Consider the following 13,877-nt stretch of genomic DNA (forward strand, 5'->3'; position numbering starts at 1 on the left):
GATTGAGCTCCATTCAATTTTCAGGCCTCAGGCTGGGCAAGTACTGCAGGTGAATCTGTACATTAAAATCTGGAAAAGTAATACACGAACCTTCTCTCAGCTACATGTTCATGTATGATTGTCTGAAAGTTCACACATATTATAGCATTTAATTCATCATAAAATCCCACTTGATAGAGGTGTGGTCTAGAAATACAAAATAGAATATGCTTTTTTCTTCCAAATCCCAGTCTACCAAGAAAAGACAGCTGGCTATGTTAATGTACTACCTATACCTTTATTTTAAGATAAACTTTTCCAGTACTTTCTTAAGAATCTAAATTTTAGCTTCAGTTTCAGTCAGGGCTAGCAGTGGTTCAAAAAAGTTAGAAATTTCTTTTTAGAGAGGTATTCCTCTAAAATCCATGATGTTCATCATCTTCTCGTTTCTGCCAAAATACCGAACATTTGTTTCAAACACATGTGTTTAAACAAACACAGGTTTAAATACATGTGTTTTTTGTAACTTTAACTTGCATACAAACAAAGCAAGTGGACCATAGCACTCACTTTATTGTGAGAGCATGCAATATAAATAACTATTTAGTTATTTATATTAGTTGGAAATATTACCAAACAGCTATATTCTGTTCTTTTACTGAATACTACTTTAGTATCATGGAAATTAACAATTTATTTTTCTTACTAACCCATCCCACCCAAACACACTGACATACCATAAAAGGATGAGAGTGCCTCAGATGGCATTATTTCTTTTAATTTTTCCTTCCTTTGCAGATGTGCGCTCTTCCCCTTCATCTTCAAGATAAAATGCAACTGAGTACAGAAACTATCCTGATCTGCAACAACTTTATCTCAACCATTACTCACACGGAAGGAGGAATTTCCAATCTGCACTTACCAAGACGAGTAAGTGCTAAGGCAGATTCAGCACAGCTCAGTAGAGTATGCAAAGCCTTGAAATAGAACATCAAGTACTTGACTGATGTCTATATTGCACTGACAGCAGTCAACTACCAGGTTTTTGCATTCCTTTAATTCAAGACCACACAGAAACTTTACATCTGCTAATGTAGAGCAACCAACCACTGCCTGAAAACACTTTGGGAACCTTCTATTCACTTCTAGTCCTAGCAGGACCCCTTTCATATTACTTTGCAATTTGAGAGTTGTCATTCAGTCTCATTATGGGCCACAGTAACACAACAGACTATAGCAAACTTCTGTGATGCTGCCAAGTGTGAGCAAGATAAAAAACTCTTACCTTTTCTATTGTCTTGTTTCTTTTTTAAACTCTCACCTACTTCAGTGGCTTTACCCACATCTCAAATCATCCAAGGGTTATGTGTGTATCAGATGAAGACCTCAAAACTTGCTAATTTATCGCCAGGAGAAGCAAAGCTGTTTTTCTTCTTTATTATTTTATTACTATTTGTAGGTGTTTCAAATAATAGACCCGGAAGTCAGTGTGCAGGGCCTTTGAGCATTGTTGTTCATCACCATACAGATGGTAAGAGCATGGGTTTAACTTTAGCTCAAATCACTCTATACTTCAAATACTTGACTTGTATCTACAGAATATCAGAATAACTTGGGTTGGAAAAAACCTCTACAACCATCAAGTCCGTTAACCTAGCACTGCCAAGCCCACCACTAAAGCATGTGTCTCAGTGTCTCATCTACATGTCTTTTAAATATCTTCAGGAATGGTGCCTCCAATCCTGTTCCAGTGCTTAAAAACCCCTTTAGTGGGGAAATTTTCTCTAATATCTAATCTAAATCTCCTCTGGCACAACTTGAGGACTTATCTTCTTGCCCTATCCTATTATCTGGGTAAAGAATCCAACTCCTACTTTGATACACCCTCCTATCAGGTAGTTGCAGGAGTGATAAGGTCCCCCCTGAGATTCCTTTATTCCAGGCTAAGCATCCCTAGCTCTCTCAGCTAATCCCATAGGACTTCTGCTCTAGATCCACACAGCAAGATCAAGCGATGATGCAAGGTAAAAAAATTCACTTAATGTTAAGAGAAGCTGAAGTTTCTCAAGTGACCAAAGGCCTCCCCTGCTCCCAACGAAAGACCTGATGCAGCAGGAGGCGTTTCCCACGCGCGTTTTTGGGAGCAGAGCTCTCCAGGAGGGCACGGCTGCCGGGGTGGCCGTACCTGTTTGACCTCAGCCTGCAGGTGCCGCAGCTGCACGCACTGCTCCAGGTGCTTGCGGTGCTGCTCGGCCGCCACGTCCAGCTCCTGCTGCTTCTCGTGCAGGAACTCCAGCAGGTCCTGCACGCGCGTGGCCATGTCCACGTCCCTGTCGCACAGCAGCTCCACACCTGCAGCGGGGATGGTCGGACAGGAATCACTCACACAGCTTCCGAGACAAACTGCTCCACACCTCATTTCCTAGCTCCTTCTCCAAGTTCAGCCTAATTCTTTGGAGGATTTACTTACATGAATATAGGGGTTTGCACTCTTAAGAAGTGCAACATGGGGGTGTTTTTAAAGTCTGATACTTATCCCGTGCAATCATATACAGTGAAAAATATCAAATGAAGGGGCATAAGGAAAAAGGAAGACATTACTTGAAAGCTGACAATCTTTGCTTGATTGCATTGATCTGACTACCTATAAAACTAACATTTCCTTATTTACTCTAATTTTACAGACATTCTGAGTGAAATCCCTTTCTCTAAAAACTAAACACCTTCAAGTGCTACCAACTCTTATGTGCCAGTATGTTCTTATGGACACCACTGAATGATTTGAGCATAAAGGAGTCCACATGTCCCCAGTTTACAGTTAACCAGCATCCGTGTTATTTTCACACATCCCGTGGAGAGACAACTGGATGATTCTTAGAAAGCCTGGAATAGCACAAAGGAGCCATCTTACCAGATGCCTGCACTTCATTGACATACTGCAGCAGATCCTGCCCTTGGTGGATGACATCAAAGGTCAAGTTATTCATGGTCAGGGCTTTGTCTGCATGATGCTGGAGCCTCTGTTCTGCTATTGTAAGATCTTCAGTGTCAAAGTCATTCATCTGCTGAGAGAGCTCATCATTCCAAGACTCAAGGTCTGAAATAATCTGGCGGAAAAAGGAGGGAGACCATGTTCAATTATCCATTACACAACAGAAAACAGCTTGTGTTTCCAATGTTGCACTGATGATTGAGGTAGGGAACTCAGGATGTTTATTGTTGATTGACATCGATGATCAAATTAGACATAGTTCAGACACAGGCTATCTTAGCATGGATTTTAGACTTTGGCAAACAATCCAAAAGAACCTCTATGAGAACCGCTACAGCTTTTCAACCTGTGCATGCAACAGTATGGGTACGTGCCTCTGCCTTATTGAAGGTATTCCATCAACGCTTCACTTGTGAAACAAATAAAGTTAACAAGTTTTTATCTCCCCTCTTACAGGAAAATGTGGATCTGAAACACCTTTTTAATTCTTCAGAATGCATCAAGTAATAATTCACACATCAACAGCCAGCTGATCTTACAATTATGCCAATCTTGAGCCCTTTTCCAAGAAAGCCAGCTCTACCTTTCTGTGGCAGGAAGCATCAGGCCACATGCACCTTTGAGCTCTGCCAGGCAACTGAGAAGCACCACAAAAGGCTGGGTACTCAGTGAATCCAGCAAAAACAAAAAGCATGCTTTATTACAACATTACTGCAACGTCAGAACTAAATATCAGAATCTGATATTCTTCAGCTACAGTTCAGTTTTCACATTTTAATTCTGGATTTTATTCTTCACTGCAGGATGTCCTAAGAAGTGTAGCTAAAAAAATTTGGGTTTCTTTAACACATGCATCACAACAGTAAATTCTCCTTGTCTGTCCACATAAGTGTATTTTCCAAATCATACTGCAAAGCCTATCTGAAATATAAAATATTCCTTTTAATTAGGGTAAAAAACTGGTTTTAAGGCTAACATTTAGTGCTTGCAATCCTCATTATAAAAGTGGGCTGAGTTCGTACAATTTGATGCATCAGTTACTTCTGAAAAGTCTAACACATTAATCCCTCAAGCCAATAATCAATTTTTTTCCAAAATTTTCAGCACAATTTTAGCATCAACTACTGCAGTTCATTGGGAAAGCAAAATTATAGGTATCAAAAAACAAGTATGGCTTAGTTCCAGTGTTTTACAATTTCAGGAGTAGGGCAAACTTATGTGAATGGTGCTAAATGATAAGAAAAGTACCTATTTATGCAGCAAGACACAACAAAAAGAGGACCTGACTTAATGGGCATTAGCAATCAAGTATCTAAGTGCAAAAATACTTAACCAAAGTCATTTGTTGTCAGCAAATGAAAGATGCCCCTACCCCTTTTCAAGTGGCTGTAATAGCTCCAAAGTTAGAGAGACAGTTAAATGATGAGAAATTCCAGTAAAATTGGCCTTCTAGGAAAAACAAAAGCAGAACTGGGGAGATTAGAAAAGTTAAATCATTTGTATAAAGTTTCTGTAGTTTGCTACAATCTCTCACGAAGGTTTTTTTCCATTCCGCTCACATGATGCCATAAAAAAATGGACACATCAAGCAATTAATATTAAAATTGTGGCATCAGTGAGTTGCTTCCTGTTTTAAAGGTGTTCTGCAAAAAATTTCCACTTGAATCACTAAGTATTTGAGTTTTACATCATGTCATGATGGGAGATACCAAACAATTAAGGTAGCTATCTGCAATCCCTAAACCTGCTCAGCTACCTCTGCTGAAGTGAAAACATGCAGAAATTCAAGTGTCAGGGGTAACACTGAAAACAGAAAAGCTGATGACCAAAGTATTCAGGAAGATAGACAGGACAAGGCGTTTAGCCATTGCTTGAAGCTCCTTTTATCTTCTATGTGCTCTAAGCATCACAGAGTCCCTAAGCACTGTGAGTGGCTTTCCCTCTAAACACACAAAAACAGGCTTCCCGTCACACAAAATCCTTAACAAGTTCCCTTCATTTTCTTTTTACTTGGCCCATGCCCAACATGTCTCATCACCCTCTTCTACTCTTTACTTTCTTTTAATTGATCTGAAATTTTAAAGAAACTTCAGGTTTTCCTGACAGTCCAGCCAGAGAAATTGCTTACTTTCAGCTACCTCACTTTTCTGCTCCTGTGCATCTCTGCTCTGCTCTTCCCAGCTTCTCTCTGAAACTCTGTGTTCATTTATTATTAAAAGCAGTGGAGGTCACCTAATGTTTGATTCTTCATTCACTGCACTAGGAATGTTCTAAGAAAACAGATTTACCATCTTATTTTCATCCAGGTCAGTTAACAACATTTAAAAGTTACCCTGAAGAAACATCTGTAGTTGGACTCCGTCAAACAGAAATCTGAGCACTAAAAAAGGTTGCAAAAATCCACTATTAAAACACCATCTTTCTAAACACTATCACACAAATGATTAAGATTCAACATGGCACATTTATAACATTGTTTTAAAAGGAAAGCCAGTATATCTCCCTTCAGAACAGATGACAAACTTTATCTCTTTTACTGGGAATTTAGGTAAATAAATGTGTATTTTACTGGGAATAAAGTAAAAAACACAGCAAGCTCACAATATGGCACTGCTGTGGCTGTGTCAGTATTGTTATAATCATGAAAGATTGTAGCCACCAGCTCCTAAGATTGCCTTTACTTGATAGGAAAAACAACTAGTTTCAAGGGGTCAAAACTGTGTGTTGCCTTAGCCAAGAGGTTTCACTGATAATGCCTCCAAAGAACAGCCACAAACAGCCAGTAAGAATTATAGCTTTTCCCATGCTATTTCATACAACCAACCCCATGCTTAGGATCATGGCACACATACTGTTTAAAGCAGTTTGACACACTCTCAACAAGAAATATCCTTTCCCCTTCAAAAGATCAGGATGCCCACAATTCAAATAAATAATGCCAGCATGTTTCCACACTGATTCAAAAGCTAAGTAGTCAATGACCATCACAGAGAGGTTTCCTAACAAGGGCAGTAATCCTCATGTTTTATCAGCAGTAATTAGGTGGTGCAAGGTGGTCTATTTCAGCCGTTGCACCCATGGTGCAAATCTGAAGGCAGAGTTAATACAGAAATAGCACTCACTAATTCCTCTCTGCCCACACTCTTCAGTGCTTCCTCTAAAGTTTTGCTTTACATACAACACCTTCAAAGCAAGCAGGATCCCATTTTGCTTGTAAAGTTTTGTCAAGGCAATCAGCATTAAACAAACAGAACAAATGACTAATAGAATTCTAAAGTAACTGAATCACAAATTCATATTGCTCTCAGGAAATGGACAATCCAGCATAAACACAGACTAACAATTTACCATAGCATGTGTTCAAGAAGTTCCTGGTGCAGATTCTGAGCTGCCTGACATCACTACATTCTATTAAATGTAAAGGAAACACTGACAGGAAACAAAGCAGGGTATAATATGGAAGGGATGCTTTCACACTGAGTGGGAAAGAAATAAAGAATCACAGGTCTCTTCTCAGAAGTCATTCATGGTACCAACTGAGTGCTCATCAAGACCCAGTAAATACTGTGCTTAGAAGAAAAAAAAAAAAAAAAAAAGGGAAAATGGGAAGGGGAAAGGAGTTAGGTCTCTGTGATACCCCAGCATTTTACATCCTCATCTTTTCAGCAGTGTGATTTAACAGGCATCTTGTAAGTATGGTCCAAAAATAGAATTGAGATAAAGCTGTAAGCTGAAAAGTGTGTGGTATGCTCTGTGTAGAGCCCTGGCGTGTAAGTTACAGACAGGCAAAAATGCGCAGACACAGATGAGACAAACACATTTCAGAATGTGTACTTGCCAGCAGTGCTACCATCCCACTGGCTTCACACACACCTTCCTCATGCTTCTAATCACACTAGCAAGGGAATCTTCACCTACATTATTTTGCTCATTCTTGCCTTTAGTTAATACAGGCATTTACAAAGGAGTCCTTCAAACAGTTCACCAACAATAGCACTAAAAATCATGCTGAAGATAGAGAAGGTCAATTTTATATGCCAAGAGCAAGGGGCAAAATAGAGGCAGCACTGCAGTTATACCCATTTCAGAAGAGCATGAGTATCTGAAAAGTTGTAGGACAAAAGAAACCAAGTATTTTACCAGCAAAGAAACAAAGTATTTTATCAGCAAATTATAAGGCAAGAGTAAGGATAAGAAGGGAATTAACCCTACCTGCAAATATCACCACTGTCCCCAGAAGAACAGCTGCATGGCTATAACCCTGCAGTGCTAGGGGAACCCTTTGTCCCATTTTAACCTGTGTAATTCTGCAGCAGTAAGAGAAGCTAGAAACACTACTTGCCTTTGAGAAAAGCTGTCCTCACAGGATGCTCCCCTGAATTAACTGCCCCTACAGCCAAGTCTTAATTGACTGGACCAGTCACACAAAATCCTGGAGGAAGGAGAAGGTCAAAACAAGGTCTGCAAATTCCTAGCTGACATCTGGCTCCTCCTCATTATCAAGTTACTTCAGCAAAGCTTCTGCTTTCAAACAACTGACCTGGAACTAGTCCCCCCATTTGCTTCCTGGAAGTTTCCGAACAGACGTCTGCCTTCAGGGAGAGGGAAAAGAGAAGCATGTTCTGCTGAGGAAGCAGAGAGGACATGGTACAGAGACAGCAAAACAATCAACATTTTGCTGAAGCCACTCTGCAGCCAGGGCAATTTTCGTCCTTGAAGGACTCTCCATCAATCAAAAATAGGCATGATTTCTATTTCCAAGCCATACAGACAAACTAACTGGTGCTTTGCTTTGCATAGCCCCCCTGAGGAGGGCTACAAAGATGGTGAAGGGTTTGGAGGGGAAGCTGTATGAGAAGCAGTTGAGGTCACTTGGTCTGTTCAGCCTGGAGAAGAGGAGACTGAGGGGAGACCTCATGGCAGTCTTCAACATCTTCATGAGGGGAAGTGGAAGGGCAGGTCCCAACATCTTCACTCTCGTGACCAGTGACAGGACTCAAGGAAACAACATGAAGCAGAGCTAGAGAAGGTTTATGTAGGATATCAGGAAAAGGTTCTTCACCCAGAGGGTGGCTGGGCACTGGAACAGGCTCTCCAGGGAAAAGGCCACAGCAGCAGCCTGACAGAGGTCAAGAAGTGTTTGGACAACACTTCCAGGCACATAGTGTGACTCATGGGATGTCCTGTGCAGGGTCACGAGTTGGACTTGATGACCTGTGTGGGTCCCTTCCAACTCAGTATATTCTATTCTATGTTTCTATGAAGTTAGGGTTTGCAGCTTTCTGATGCAAAATCCTATGGGCATCATCAAGTAGCAGTACCAGAAGTACTCCAACCTATATAGATGTTGTCCTGAACTGAAAACTAGAACATATCTGCAAAGCTCCTGCAACCAGCCTTTTGCTGCTGTAGAATCCTGGCTTATGTAACCTACAACAGAGAGCAATCAACTTAATATGAACTTCACTCAAACCTTTATTCTAATTCTTCCATTCTAATTTCTTGGTATGCATTGCCCCACACAGCTGCCATTCCTTCAAAAAAAGTGTTCTGAGAATATCTCACAGACATCAAGCACTGCTGATCGCTCCTGCAAGGATTGTAAGCATATGTGAGATGGCTAGTCTCACATGATCAAAGAAGAAAAGCTACTTTCACATAGTCAAAGTAGAAAACTCTCTGCAGACCAGAGAGTTGAATTGAGAAATTGAAAAAATACCCCTTCTTAGTCTTCCTCTACAGCAGAGTTGTTATTACTGTGGAGCACACACTCACTTCCTCTGTGGTAAGGATCAAGGAACTGTGTCTGTCTATTTCTGCACTGCCCCTACCAGTGTGCTTAGCTAAACCAGACTTCAGCCATGACATCAAATCCTGATTTTCAGAAGGGGAAGAAATACCAAAACCAAAACACTAAAAACCCAGGACGCTATCACTAAAAACCTGAGAAGCTTTCTGCTGACTGCCTCTTTTACCTTGACATTCATAACCAACTGTGGCAGCTTTTACTACACACAAGCAAAGGGACAAACTTATCATTTAACTCCTGGTTTCCAGAATTTTTGAGGTAAGTTGTTATACACTCAACAAGATCATTTAACAATGAATAACCCTGAACCTTACAAGGCAACAACTTGTTTCACTCACTGTGTACAGCACTAGTAATTTTATGAAGTCTTATGAATTTAGCTGAAGTTCGTGGGGTTTTTTTAGGTTAGCAACTCTGCTAACCAAAGTTCCCTGTGCAGTTTCATGTCTGTTTGTGTACATGCTCCTGCACACAAACAGAAACTTTTCAACTGATAAGCTATAACTCCTCTTCAAAGTTTGGACAGGCTCAAAATTTCTTGAAGTTTTGCAGGGGTGAAGAACTACAATTGCTATTGAATTATTTTTGGAGGTGGAAAAGAATTTTATTTTTAAAAAATGACAGCCCATAGAACATTCTCAGTAATTAAGATAGAATTTCAAATACCACTTGCAGCTGCCAACTGAAAACTGCTGATTTGGTAAAGGAAGAGAAGAGGGTTGTTGCTACAAAGCATCAGTTTAGAGGGTTTGTACAAAACCATCTTGCAAGTCCTACTCATATTAACTGCAGGCATGCTAGTTATATCAAGGTAGTTTGATATTCAAGCTAAACTTAGCAGATGAAGTAACTGATGCTTTATGATTTTACCTAACATTTGTTTAAAGATGCACCAAGAGCCAATCAAAAAGCTCAGCTCTGCTGAGCACTGAGCTTTTCTGACACTTTCACACACAGGACAAAAGCCTCAGTTCAGGTAAGAATTAAGTCTATCAGCCATTTGATCCAGATGCCAATGCAACTACACAATGTCAGCATAAACATTCCTAGACAAGAGGAGAAATGCATGCACTGAAGTCTGAGAGCAAGCACTCACATCTATTGCATCTCTTTCAAATATGCGGAGCTGCAGAAACAGCTCCAGTTTGATCTTGCGTTCTTGGAAAAGCTCCTCCATCTGAGACTGGGCCTCATCCAGCTGCTGCAGGACTGTCTCTATGTGGTTGATCGAGCTGTTATGGGGGGTCTTGTTACTAGAAATGGCAGAATCCCTATTCAAAGCAGAGAGAGGGGAGGGGGAAGAAAAAAGAGCATTATTGGAAGAAAAAATCCCATACAATTCTGACACTATATATATGACCACAAGATATAAGCCTGCTTCAGATGAAGTGGTTGCAAACCATATTGCGTGAAAGTTAAGTTGGTACATCTTTGTAAATAAAAAGTCAAACTATGTTCTAGTACTCAGCAAAACCATTAGGAAATTAATTACCTTCATTTTTTTGCCGAATTCAACACATAAAGACATTCTATTTACAGGAAGGATAAAATTTAAAACCAGAGACAATGCTGCCACTGTGGAAAGGAAGTAGCATATGATAACTATTTACTTTCCTGAATCTTCCCGGCAAGGAAAGAAAATCAAAATTAGTTCCTTAAAAAAATTACTTAATCGTTTACCTGAGTATGAAACTGCAAATTCAGATTTGTTAATCTCCTGTAGGAAAGGAGACATGTACCAGAGCAGCTGGGAATCAAATTTATTTATTCAGATCATTTTGGAATGAAATGGACCACAAACTTGGCTTTCACTACAATGATGTTATTTGTCAGTATGCAAAACAAATTCAAGTGTTTCTTTATAAAAAGGCTGCTGCTCAGAACTCAAAATGCAGTGGAGCCCTGCATGTCAGACTACAAAAACATATAACTGCTTCTATCAAAAAGGTAGCTTATGTCAACAAAATCTCCTTCTTGTAGCAGCAGTGTTTATAAGCTGAGCTTCCTGTAAACAGAGGTTTAGAGACCTTCAGTACAGCATGAGAGATCCCTGTAGTCCTAATATTTACAAGTTTTATTTATAGGTCAAATCGTCTACTCATCATCTCTACCCTCAAAATAGAAAGAACCTCACAGAACATCAGATAAATACCAGGAGAGATTTAAATAAAAATATGTTTTACCTTAGCTGCTGGATGAGATCTTCACCTTCTTTTATGACATTGACTGTAACCTGCAGAGTGGTCTGTTGCTGTTGACCAAAACGTTTAATCAGGTCTTGGACAGCCTCCACAGACTCAGCATAGACATCATCAAGCAGTTCTTTCTGCAGCTCTTCAAGCCACGTCCACAGCTAAAGGAAAGGGAAAAAGGCAAGAAACGTAAGCCCGAGGATCAGGCAGTCAACTATTCTGAATCCATCTCCGTGGACAAGAGAAAACAGACTGAGGTGGCAGGAAGAAAGAGGATTTGTTTTTCTTCATAGAAAAATCCCATCCTCATATTAATGAAGACAAGCTTTTGTTTCAAAAAAGGTTTTCACTTCTTGGAAATACCAGGAAAGCTTTATCCGTGTTGCTAAGTCACCCTTTCTTCCCCATTTTGCTTCTACAGAACTGAGCGTATCCGACTGAGCAGCACAGAGTTCATAGTGAGAATCCCATCTGCAGCTCTGCGCGAGAGTCCCTGGGAGAGAAATGCTATGGTAACACTCTCCGAGAGAAGGGAGGAAGGAAGGAAGGAAGGAAGGGAGATGTATTGTAGCCACCATCAAATTTGCACTGCCAGGCTGACACTGCACACAGACAACATAACACTTTTCAGTGGCCTTCAAATAAAGGAAAAAGAAAGGGCATTTCTGAAAACAAAATACAGACACAAATCAGATGTGAGAAGTTACTGTTCCATCATGATGGTGTTTGCCCTCCCAGATTCAGTTTCATAGTATTACAACAAAAATCATCATAAGCAATTCTACCAGTTAATTCTACATTCTTTCTCCCTGTTTCCCATATGTGCACTTATTCCTGCTCAAAAATGCCCATGCACCACAGCTTACACAAAAATCCCTAGGTACTTGCTGGACAGGTATCAATGCTGGTCACGTGAAGAACCCTACAGTGTTCTTTTCCACAATACCATGATGGAAACTGTTGCATCCCAGGCTCTTTGTGAAAGTCACTCATCAGCAAACCATTAGCCATCTATTGTGGAACTGAAAGAAAGCAGCAGGAGCACGGCTGTGTCCTGCAACACTCCCATGAGCAGCAACATCATCAGACTGGAACAGCTGCTCTTACAGGAAGCATTCAAACCCAGTCCCTCCTGTCTGTTTTACCAACCCATCCCAAATGCTGCTATTCCAAGAACAAGAGTTTGTTTTTTATCCCAAAAAAATAACTCTGATCTGATCAAAAGTATTAAGGTATTAAGTGTTATCTTTTGACAACATTTTAATCTCTGCCTTTGAAAATTTTAGAGACATTTGAACCTAATTAAAAGGTTAACATTGTTAAAATACATAACTAAGCAATCAAAACTGGCTTAAACTCAAAAGAGAGAAACTTGAATGCTTTCTTTATTTCTTTGCTAAACATTTTCTAGAGAAACAGCCACTTCATGCTGCTGTTTGTTTATGTACGTTTTGATCATAAAGGTTTCCTAAGTAATACATTAAAATAGAAAACTCAGTGAACGATTCCAGGTCTTGATTAATTAGCTCCTTTGAAACTTTGTTTTAAAATCAAATGCCAGGTTTGGCACCTCATAGCTTTATATGCCTCTTGTAGGTTTTGAGTAAACCAAGCTATAGGCTAAGTTTTCACAACTAGGATGAACTAAAGAGATTTAACCAGACTCTTTTCTATGAATCTGCTACCCCCTCCTCCCTAAACCAGCTCTATGTGTTCATACACACTGTTATTCTGACTACTCATATGCTTCAAAGATAATGCTTGTCACAAACCTGAATGCAACTCCACAGTTGTAAACACCACAGCACAGCAGTCTTTCTTATTAAAAGGATCATAAATCAATAGAACTTTACAAGTGGGTCAGAAGCACTCGTCAACATTCATTCCAGCATAACCCAATGCAGCACCCAATTTTTTTTTCCAAATGTGTACTTTGGAATGCAACTTTAACTGGGAAATGAATGAAACTTAAGAGCAAGAAGCCGAAAAATACAGCCTGAAAATTTCACTCAGTGCCCAGAGGACATGCATTTATTCCTCTCTTAGATTGTGAAGTTTATGCCTGAGACATAAACATAGGGAATTGAGTCAGAGACCTTCCAAATGAGCTGTATGTACAGTACAGCTTGCAACTGCACAGATACAGACGTTTGAGAGCAACACTGGTGTTATCTGCGATGTGCTTGGTGCTGGCTGGAAGACATTGTTGGCTTTACATGCTTACATACACTCCATCCTTACTGGGCTGCCTACAAAAGGCCAAATTTACACAGATATTTACTACAGAGAAACTGGGATTAAATAATTTAGAGTTTCTCAGACTGTATCAGGTTTGCCCCTGGGCCCCTTACAAGTATCCGTACTGCAGCTCAAGACAGGTCTGAGAGCGACTTCAATTTTTAACAACATGCCTTCTGCAGCTGAGCTGCGTCAGACCTCTACAAGGAACACACCTCACCCCTTCATTTCTTTTTCTTCACATACACTTCAGCCACTTCTATAACTGGATGGAGATCTGGCAGAAGCAACAAAACCTACAAGTGCTGGACTGGTGAGGTACTGTGCATGTGAATAATTCCCTCAGAGCTCACCGTGGATGCTGGAGACCAAGCCAACAGAGGACATGCAGACCTTTCCCTCTGCACAGCCAGCTCAAGGCAACACCACCTGACTCGAGCAGAAGGACACGGGCACCAGCACAACCAAGCGTGACGCTGACTGGCTTAGTGCCTGGTCAGCATGGCATCACTATACACGTGTATCTGGCCCCCACGGTACCAAAGGGCTCAAAAATACGCTGTGTTTGCCTAGCCCATGAGCTGAATTGTGCACTGCTTGGGAAGCAAAAACATTTTATGAAAAGTGCAGAAAGAGAAGGAGAGTAATTAGTATGCATTACTTGCCT

The 13,877-nt window shown here is 40.4% G+C and overlaps 1 protein-coding gene across 2 annotated transcripts in view; it reads right to left on the reverse strand.

Annotated features, from left to right (window-relative positions):
• Nucleotides 1–13,877, reverse strand: part of TRIO (trio Rho guanine nucleotide exchange factor) — a 245,234-nt gene that overhangs the window by 112,483 nt on the left and 118,874 nt on the right. For both annotated transcript variants that reach the window (XM_058036549.1, XM_058036559.1), the window contains exons 12-15: nucleotides 10,964–11,133; nucleotides 9,877–10,051; nucleotides 2,891–3,086; nucleotides 2,165–2,331 (exon numbers count right to left, since the gene is read on the reverse strand). In XM_058036549.1, coding sequence (XP_057892532.1) covers nucleotides 2,165–2,331; nucleotides 2,891–3,086; nucleotides 9,877–10,051; nucleotides 10,964–11,133 — 708 coding nt within the window. The remainder of the gene's footprint in view (nucleotides 1–2,164; nucleotides 2,332–2,890; nucleotides 3,087–9,876; nucleotides 10,052–10,963; nucleotides 11,134–13,877) is intronic.

This window comes from Melospiza georgiana, chromosome 1 (assembly GCF_028018845.1).
Source record: "Melospiza georgiana isolate bMelGeo1 chromosome 1, bMelGeo1.pri, whole genome shotgun sequence".
Classification (NCBI taxonomy): Eukaryota; Metazoa; Chordata; class Aves; order Passeriformes; family Passerellidae; genus Melospiza; species Melospiza georgiana.